Source organism: Octodon degus, unplaced genomic scaffold (assembly GCF_000260255.1).
Source record: "Octodon degus isolate 3935 unplaced genomic scaffold, OctDeg1.0 scaffold00067, whole genome shotgun sequence".
Classification (NCBI taxonomy): domain Eukaryota; kingdom Metazoa; phylum Chordata; class Mammalia; order Rodentia; family Octodontidae; genus Octodon; species Octodon degus.
Window position 1 is genome coordinate 10,164,878 of NW_004524643.1, and position 10,484 is coordinate 10,175,361.

General features: G+C 38.3%; 1 protein-coding gene across 1 annotated transcript in view; it reads right to left on the reverse strand.

Annotated features, from left to right (window-relative positions):
- Positions 1-2,793: 2,793 nt before the first annotated feature.
- The window catches only part of Pik3c2a (phosphatidylinositol-4-phosphate 3-kinase catalytic subunit type 2 alpha), a 147,206-nt gene continuing 139,515 nt past the window's right edge, over positions 2,794-10,484 (reverse strand). The window contains exons 26-31 of the mRNA XM_004634951.2: positions 10,317-10,441; positions 7,829-7,946; positions 7,668-7,740; positions 7,237-7,346; positions 7,024-7,149; positions 2,794-4,721 (exon numbers count right to left, since the gene is read on the reverse strand). Of these exons, the coding sequence (XP_004635008.1) occupies positions 4,539-4,721; positions 7,024-7,149; positions 7,237-7,346; positions 7,668-7,740; positions 7,829-7,946; positions 10,317-10,441 (735 nt within the window). The 3' untranslated portion in view covers positions 2,794-4,538. The remainder of the gene's footprint in view (positions 4,722-7,023; positions 7,150-7,236; positions 7,347-7,667; positions 7,741-7,828; positions 7,947-10,316; positions 10,442-10,484) is intronic.

The following is a 10,484-nucleotide window of genomic DNA, read 5'->3' on the forward strand; positions in this document are numbered from 1 at the left end:
GTTTTGCCATGGTAACATTTGTGAGGCATTCCTTTTTGCACAGTACCCATTCCCTTGATGTCTACAATATCACCCTTTTTGTAGATTCGCATGTATGTAGCCAAACAAACAACCCCATGTTTTCTAAAAGGCCTGGAAAACATATACCGGGTTCTCCTCCTCTTGCCCTTTGTATTAGTCATTTTGGCAAATTACTGGAAGACGGTTCCAGCCGAAAGGAATGGTTTTTGAGATAGGATCTTGTTATGTAGTTCAGGCTGGCAATGAATTCATGGCAGTAGTCCTGCCTCAGCCTCTTGAGTGCCAGGATTACAGTATATTGACATTTAAAAAAAAGTTTATGTATTTAGGACAGGGTCTATGTAGATTGGACTGGTAAATGATCCTTGTTTTCAGCCTTCCAGAGCGCTGGACTTACAGGCACGTGCCACCATGTTGTCTCCATTACTGTCTCAGCACACCCCGTGGGCAGGGTTGGCACAGCACGCTAGGGATGTCATCTTTTTAAATAGAAAACTGATGTTTTATTAAAGACAAGGGGGCACAACTGTACTATATGTTGAGAACAGTTACTGTGAACATAAGTACCTGTTTTGTTTTAATGTATTTGGTACTGGGTCTCACTAAGCAGCTCAGACTCATAGTGATCCTTGTTTTCAACCTTCCCGGCGCTGGGATTACAGGTGTGTGCCACTGTGCCTAGTCTCGGTGGCCAGCTCAGCACACCTGGGGTTCCAAGGCTCCACATAGCATGTGGTACGTACTGGGGATGGAACCCGGATCCTTGCACTTGCCAGGCAGGGGCTTAAACTGTTGAGCTATCTCCCCAGCCCTGGACATTTTTATTGTGGATGTTATGAATAAATGCTGCTCAGAACACGGCAGTTAATAGTACTGGAGTACCTGAGTTTAGTTCCTAGGACTAGAAATGCTGGATCCGTGACATCATAGGGTAACCCTACAGGGAACATTTTTCCCCCTTGTTCAGGGTCTCACTATGCAGCTCAAACTCGGAGTTATTCTCCTGTTTTCAGCCTCCCCAGCGCTGGAATTACAGGGGCACACCACCACACCCAGACTCAACATTGAACATTTTAAGAAACTCTGTTTTCTGTAACAGCTGTTTACATTTCTAACAAGCAGTGTATAAGGGTTCTAATTTCTCCATAAGCTAAAATGCAGGATTACTACTCTTAACGCATTCCTGAGTGAGATGCAGACAACAGCAAACAACAGTGAGCTCATATCCTTTATTCCAGAAATAATACAATCATAGTACAGTTATGAAGTCACATTCAACCCACAGAAACATATTTAATGTATTAAAAATATTATACATCTTTATCATTATCCTAATTAAAGTATTTGGTTCTTTTAGATGCAACCAGTTATAGTCATTCATATTTGTACTGCTAGTAAAACAGTATGTGAGTAAAACTACAATATCAGAGTGGGGCTTCAATCCTTTCTCATCTAAAGTTTATCAAAAGTGAGTATTTTCTTTCTTAAATGCCACATTATTAGAATCCTAAAATACTTCAGTTTAAGGCAAGATTATCAAACTTTCATAAAACTTCAAATGAAGAAAGAGAAAAAAAAAAAAAGAAAGAAAGAAAGAAAAGAGCACTTTATCAAAGACTGTGCCTTTCCTGCCTCTTAGGCGCCTTCAAGTGCAGGGAAACAGAGCAGCACAGTGGCTCTCTGTCCTGGCCTAGAGCCCACAGCTGGAAGTACATGGCCCCTGGGACAACCCACATCTGTTGGTCTGAAACAAGAGCTGGAAGAAGACTCCTTTGGGTTTAGGACTTATGTGTACAAATTTTTTCTGCTTAATAAAGATAGGTATAAAATATTGTGATTACACATAAAAATCATTGTCAGGCTTGTTTTTTCATATTTAAGGGAAGTATACAAAATGTTTAAAAATTCAACTGATTTATTTTTTTTATTTTTTTTTTAAAAAGTATTCTTTTTTTTTTTTAACTTTATTTATTTATTTTTAACATTTAGTGTGTGTGTGTATGTGTGGCCAGCTCAGCCCACCAGGGGGCGGGGCTGGCTGGCATGTGGTGCTGGGGGTCTGAACCGCGGTCCCTGTGCTTTGCCAAGCTTGTTCCAAGTAGGTGCTTTAGACCACTAAGCCATCTCTCCAGCCCCTCAACTGATTTAGAATTGATTCATCGTAGTACTAGTGCAAAGAGGCTCCCCTTCTTTTTTGTCTTTTGGTAAGGGATGAAGATTAGCATTTCACAAATAAATAACATATTAAAATATTTGTTTTAGTGGCCAAAGAAGGCACGAAGGAGTTAAACTGAGAAAAAGTGACCATTATTTTTGAGTTCTTGTTAACTATACAGTACTAAATATACACTGTTAGATATGAATCTAGACTTCTTATAACTGAAAAGTGAAAGCACGTTTTCTAGCTCTATTATATGTGATAAGACACTGCTATAAAAGACTGCCAAAATGCAGCCCATGTGAGTACAATTAACAATGACTTTTAACAAGACACCTGTTTTTAACAATGCCTAACAACTCAATGGAATGGAATCAGATCTCAAAAGCTTATGTGACATTTTCTAGAGCTAATTTTACATTTGCAAAGCTACTTACATACACTGAGGAAAAATTAAGTGTGGAAAAAGCAAACAGTGGTGCTGTAATCTGCATTTTAATTAACTTATTAAATAGACAACACATTTAAACATAAAAATGACATTCATACATCATAATTACGAGTTTTCCTACAAATGGACCATTTAGTGTTAGGCACCAAAAATTTCAAGTTTGTTTAAAACCTGTTACACAGACATATCCCCAAGTCTTTTATTTTTGTTCTGCAGGTATCATTTGTATTAAACATCTGCACAGTTCATACGAATTCTCTTCTGGTCAATGGAACTGGAGACTGTCCTTTTTCTCTCATGATATCCTTCATTGCATATTTTTTTCAGTTTTTTTGCAAAAACCAGATTGCGACATTTGTGTTATTGTTTTCAAAAGTACTTGAATTCCTATTCTAGCCATGAAGGTTAATGTGTGTGTGTATACACAAATTTATTTAAAGTTATACCAAAAATTGAGTAAGTAATAAAAACCAATCTTATGTATTTTAATCCTCTGAATCTTACTGAATTAAGGAAAAAAATTCACATGAATGTACAAGACAGTTTAAAAGACAATCTTCCATAAGGTCTATATGAATATCATTTTAATATAAAGGTCTAATAAAGAAGTTTATATTAAAATTCAGTTTGAACTGAGCATGGTACTATATGCCTATAATCTCAGCACTTTGGGGGGGTCAGACAGGAATATCCCAAGTTCAAGCCCCACCTGGGCACTTTAGCAAGTTGTTGATTCAAGATACAAAACCACCAGGAGTCGTGGCTGTTGGGCATGTAGCTCAGTGCAAAAAACCTGAGTTCCATCCCCAATCATCCCCTTCATCCAAAATCAGTCTGGACCAAATAGGCCAGTGATGACGAACTTATGGCACAGGTGCTGCAGTGGGCTATTTGTATCACTGAAAGTTCTAAAGAGTCTTCTCTATTCTTGGGAGTTCTTATAGCAAGCAGGAATGGGTACCGGGGTTAACAATTTTCACTTGTTTAATGAGGGAATAATGTATAAATATATGGAAGTGAAATTACCCAATTTCAACTCACACCCTGGGAATAAATGTAGTATAATGGAATGATAGAATTGTATGCAATGACTCAGTAAACTGCATTCAGTTATGCGGGGAAAAAAAAAAAACACCTTAAACAGCTTCATGTTAAAATAACATGAGAAGAGGAGAAAATAATTTTTTGTAGAGGAAAAATTAGTAAATGAACATAATCTTTATCCTAGTAAGCTGAAAGTGAAAGACAACTACTTATTGTTATCAAGTCAGAAAAAAAATATCAGATATGAAGTGCCAAGGAAGCATATCAAGTTAATTAAGGCACTATTATTTACAACTTGAATGATTGGCACTTATTCTGAAAAAGGTTTTTAATAATCAATACAAAACCAGTATTTTCTCCTACTTCTATTAACTACTTAGTAGTTCTTAATATAGTTATCTACTGTTTGTGCTTTGCTTTTTATCCCAGTGAATAGCAGCTGTGTTTTATGGTATCATTTTGCATTTTTCTTTTACTTTGGTAGTTGTGAACATACACAGTGGTCAAGGTTGTAAAAGGTGCTTAACAGGAAAACAAAAATGCTATGTCTGTATAAGAAACAATCCAAAATAGGTGGCTGAACTGATATAGTCCTATCTCAAATTCTTTTTCAGCACTTATATATTAAGTTTAGGGTTTATAGCATTCAATATAATGATTTTAAAATGTCAATGGCTTCCCAAAATTTAGAAAAGTTGTGTGACTGTTGGTCCAACAGATGTATTGAAATGCAGCAAATATATTTAACTATATAAATTCTGCCCAAGTATAAAAATACTATACAAAGTTCACAAATTGTGTGTGTCCATGCATGTGTGCACACTTTTATAACTTTTTGCTTTCAAAGCTCAGAAAATGACTGGTTTACAAATAAGTAGCTGCAGTCAGTTGATACCACTTAACTGTCTCTTTGCTCAAGTTGAAATCTTTCAAAGGCAGGGTTATTCCACCCAAGAAAAAGTTCTCTCGCAGAGATTCTGCACTGAGTACGCTTAGCTGCAGTTTCCTCTGTCTTAGGGTTTCTTTGCTATATCCACTGTATACAAGCTGCAACAAAGGAGAAAGAAAAAAAAGAAAGAGAAGAAAACCCCCATTACATTATCATTTATTGTTTGATTTGCTGGAATATATTCAGTGCAACAAAGTGAGATTAGCAGACCCAGAATGATATAATGAACAACATTTATTACAATAAGCACTAAGGGCTCTGTCACTCCTTTGGAAGCAAGTTTTCAGGAGTCTTGTGTTAGCATTCTTGCGAATGCTTTACATACAGATGTACAAAGCAGGACCAATCATTGGCTAAAAATTAAAAACTTGAAAAGTATTTTGTTTTTTTTTTCTGAGATGGGGGCTATGGGGAAGGGAAGCAAACACTACCTGGCAGTTACTTAGAATGAGCTAACAGCTGGGAAAGAGGAGGCAAGTCAGCCATAACAATTAATTTGCAACTACAAAGGGATTAAAATTTCTTTTTGCTGCTTGTTTTGGATTTTGTACACCATGAAATGATTTCTGATTATCCATCATTCAATTGAAACTCTTTAGTAAAAATGTAGTTTGCAACAAATCTCGAGTGCTGCAAAGCTATTCTATTTTTTTTTTTTTTTTAATTACCCAGGGTGATCTTACACATTTTATTTTTTTTTATTTTATTTTAATTTATTTTTATTTATTACATTTATTTATTGTGTGTGTGGCCAGCTCAGTCCACCAGGGGGCGGGGCTGGCTGGCATGTGGTGCTGGAGGATCGAACCGAGGTCCCTGTGCTTTGCCAAGCTTGTTTCAAGTAGGTGCTTTAGACCACTGAGCCATCTCTCCAGCCCCGCTATTCTATTTTAAATTCTCATCACAGCTCCTTTTTTTTTTCCCCTAGGAAGTCTTACTATAATTTCTGAGAAACACCTTATTAATCTAATTCTTTTTGTTGTTTGGCTAAAATAACTTAAAAAAAAAACCCTGTAGACATTTCATCTTTTCTGTTCTTTTTGGGCGTCATGGTTTGTGTCTGGAAGCCTTCCCAAAACCTCATGCGCTCATGGGGGTGGTGCTTTTCAGAGGCAGCAGAATCTAGAGCTTGTGACTGGTTTATTGTCTTCTGCTGGGATTGAGGGAGGGAGTGCTACATCCACCCTGCAGTGGGTAGCCTGTGTAATCCAAGCTGGTCTTGTGATTCTCCTGCCTCATTCTCCCAAATACTGAGATTACAGGCATGGGCCACCACATCTGGCCTTAATATCTTTTTTAAAATGTATTTGGTTGTTATAGGGCCTCGCTATGCAGCTTGGACTCGTGGTGATCCTCCTGCTTGCAGCCTCCCCAGCACTGGGATTACAGGTGTGTGCCACTACGCCCAGGCTCTGGCAGGCTCAGACTGCCCTGGGGGTGGGGCTGACAGGGCATGTGGTGCTGAGGATCAAACCATCCCTGTTTTTGCCTAAGGAGGCAAACTTTAGTCTGCTGAGCTATCTCACTGGCCCCCTCTTTTGGTCTTTTGAGACAAGGCCTATGTAGTCCAGGCTGTCCTTGAACTTGAGGAAATCCTTCTGCCTCAGCTTCCTGAGTTTTGGGATCATAGGTGTGTTGTCATCAAGGCTGGCCTCTTAATGTTTTTTGTTTTGTTTTGATTTTTGAGACAGGGTCTCGCTATGCAGTTTAGGCGGGCCTGGAGCTCACTTTGTAGCACAAGCTGGTCTTGAACTCACAATAATCTTCTTGCCTCAGCCTCCTGAGGGCTGGGAATTCAGGCATGTGCCTCCACACCCAGTTCTCCTGTGTTCTTGACAGTGTGTTTAATAGATGGATAATATATATTTTTCTTTCCCACTCGCAGATTCCAAATTTCCTGCCTTTTTTGCCTACCTCACAACAAAAGCTCTAAATTTGAATGGATGCTTCTTTGTGGAAACTGCAAGAGTTAATTGAAATGTTTCAGAAAGAAATGAGAATGTCTCAGGAGTTGTTTTGTGATGGAATTTGGTCCATTCTGTTAATGCTGATGAAAAGAAATTTACAGTGCTTAATAAAAGTTTATTAAAGTTTTAAAGTTAAAAGTCTTGGGGGCCTACCGCTTAGCTCACCTGTTTAATTCCCTTCTTAAGCAAAGCAATCAGGCTCAGGATTCTGTGATTTGATCCCCAGATCCTCTTGCCTTACTAGACCTGCCCTTATGGCATCCTGACCAGGTGAAAAAAAAAAAACAAAACAACTTCTGAACTTTTGGGAGATAGCTCAGTAGAATAAGCGCTTGCCTGGCAAATGCAGGGTCCTGAGTTCAATCCCCATTACAAGGAAAAAAAAAGTTAAAAGTCTTAAATTTAGAAATTTCTAGAAATGATTTTAACTTACCATTTCATTGAACGTTGGATTCCTAGTTTTTCGTGAAATTTTTGTTTTACGTTTGGATATTTTGTGGGTATCTGGAAGAAGGTATGTTTTGACATATGGATTTGGGTCAGCCCCATCTTCAGTGACCTATAAAGAAAAGCAGTCCCTTTACAGTAGTGCTTCCCACCAGGGTGCAGTTTTCCTTTACCATCAACATTATCTGTAATCACTCACAAGATCCTTGATGTGCATCACCATGATGAAGAGTGTACCATTGCGGTAAGAGACAGATAACTTCACTGCTCCTCCTACTTGGCCTGGAGTAGGACTGAAGGGACCTGCACCTGAAAAATAGGAACACATTTCTCTTTATTTTATTCTGCATATAGCAGTTCAAATTTTAACTAAAGAATTTGGCTTTTCTTCCAGGATCACTTATGTCGGGTGGGAGAATCAAAGAAACTGGTAGGTGACTGGTTGATACTTTTTCAATAATCACACTTTAATTTTTAGAAAAGTTTATCCAGAAATAGATTGGTTTAAATAGAATATTTTCCTCCTATTCTCATTGGCTAGAGTCAGTAAGCTCACTGCCATGTTAACCCATTAACTGAAAGCTAATGACAAGATATAAATTATCCACAAAGACAAAAAAGTCATCTTACCTTCAGACCTTGCTATTCCTTCAGCTTTTTCATCACGAAGTAAAGGGTGGAAAAAAGTACAAACAAGGTCACACTATGATTGAAGAGAAAAAAGCTCCATTAGTTTATTACTATAAGGTACAACAGGTACAGTATGTATTAGCTTTTAACAGGAAAGTCACCTCTGCTACTTCTGTTGAAGCTCGCATCAGACTCTGTAAGTAACTGTTTAACTCAACTTTTCTCTTAGCTGCTACATCTTTTATGTGTGTTCTTCCTAGAACCATCCTATTAGGAAAGCTATAAAAGAAAAAAAAAACAATTGGAATTTATTTCATTTGGAAATAATTATATAATAATTAATACGTACTATTAAAGATATCCTTTTACATATTTGAAGATTAAAGTCTTCATCAACTATAAAGTAATTATTCTGTAATTTACTTCCAAAGAACTAGAGAGTAAGGGCCAGGGCACTGGCTCAGTAGAATAAGGGTCTGAGTTCAATCCCTGGTCCCGCAAAAAAAAAAAAAAGAACTAGAGATTAAATAGTTCAACTACCTACTTCCTATTTATGAGGCATAGATGTTGTATGAGTCAAAGCTGCATGTGTTGCTAGTTTCCTGTATTTATTATTTATTTTCTATTGCTTCTTCCCATCTTCAGTCATTCATAAACATTCCATTAGATCTGATTTCTAACAGGATCAATCAGCTAGAAGCTATTGTAGATACCATTAAAATCCAGATGACCCAAGAACTCAGATACTAAAAGGATAATCACAATTGTACTTATTTTGGTGTTTTTTTTTTTTTTTTTTTTTCTGGAACCAGGGATTGAACTGAGGCCCTTGCGCTTGCCAGGGAAGCGCTTATTCCACTGAGCCATCTCCCCGGCCCTTTGGTGGTGTTCTAAAGATGAAAGACTATACATGAAAAATAAAATTTAGAGGGCCGGGGAGACGGCTCAGTGGAATAAGCGCTTCCCTGGCAAGTGCAAGGGCCTGAGTTCAATCCCCAGTTCCATACAATGACATAACATAACATAACATAACATAACATAACATAACATAACATAACATAACAAAAATAAAATAAAATTTAATACCTGTTTTGCCTACTCATCTTTTTTTTTGTGGGGGGAGCAGTACTGTGGTACTCAGGATTGAGCTTAGGTTCTCTGTATTGAACTACCTCTCCGACTTTTTATTTTGAAACAGGTCTTCATTCAGTTAACCAGGGTGGGCTTGAATTTGAAATTCTCCTTCCTTAGCCTCCCACTATCCTGGGATTGCAGGCAACTATATCTTGTACCAAAAGTGTCTTTTTACTTTTGAAATTTAGTACAAAGAATTTGGGCAGTTTGACACAAAACATCTACTGTTCATTAAGCTGCGTAAAGTTGTGGGGTTTTTTGGGTTTTTTGCAGAACCAGGGATTGAACTCAGGTCCCTGTGCTTGCCAGGCAAGCACTTATTCCACTGAGCTATCTCCCTGGCCCCTAAACTGTGTAAAGTTTTTAAAGGGTATCAAATACAAAACTAACAGCTAAGATTTTCTTTCTTTCTTTTTGGTACCAGGGATTGGATTTAGGCTTGCCACTTAAGCCACTAAGCTATCTGCCCAGTTCCCAGTTCTTTTTTTTTTTTTTGCGGAACTGGGGATTGAACTCAGGCCCTTGCACTTGCCAGGGAAGCGCTTATTCCACTGAGCCATCTCCCGGCCCCAAGAGAAAGAGTCCGGACGGGGGCGCGAACCAGCGACCTCGTGCTCCAGAGCCCGGCGCGGACACCGCCGTGCTAGGTCGCCACCTTATCTCCCCAGTTCTAACCACTGAGATTTTCATTAATCATTTTGGCGCTGTCTACTTCAACTTATATAATAGAAGAGCTTGGTATGGCCCATACAAGATAATTTTGGTAGTGATTTATCATGACATTTTTTTTTCTTTTTTGTGAGATGGTCTCACTATGCAATTTGGGCTGGCCTTGTGCTCACCTTTGTAGCCCCCAAGCTGATCTCAAACTCTTAGTGATCCTCCTGTCTCAACCTCCCAGAGCGCTGGCATGACAGGTGTGTGCCACCACAACTAGGGTTCCAGGGGTAGTAGGATATGTGGGTCTGGGATCAAACTTGGGACCTTGTACTTGCCAGGTAAGTGTTTATGCCTCTGAGTTATCTGCCCAGTCCAGCATGTAGTTTTTTTGAAACTAAGATTACAAATTATTTTGTGTTTCCTACTGTGGTATAAAGACAACAAAGTCAAAACTTAAACTAAAATTAGGAGACTCAAATTCGTCATACTCCTTATTTATTCATTCAAAAGAAACTTACAGGCTGGCATAATGGTATACACCTATAATCCCAGCACTTGAGAGGCTGAGGCAGGAGAAGTCCAGCCTGGCTACATAGTAAACACAAAGCCAATTTGAAGTACATAATAAGACCCTGTCTCCAAAAAAACCGCCAAACCCAACCAAAACAACAACAAAAGAAGAAGAAAAAGAAAGAAACCTTTTCTATGACTAGTTCTGTGTTAGGCCCTTGTGAGACAAAGGAAAATAAGCCAGGCCATCATCCAAGTGTTAAGTGTTAACATTATGCTTTGTACCTACATTTGAGAATAAATTGTTCCCTACAACGACGTACTTGAACAAAGGTGGGAACATACCCAGGTAATTTCCAAAGTGGAAAAATAATGCTGAGCTTGTTGTGAAGTTCCTGAAATTCATCAAATGTCCGGAACACAAATGATGGTTCAAACTGTCCTTCTCTCAAAATTCGGACAACATATATCTGAAAAGAATCCCATGACAACTCCATTAAATGAAAAAAAAAA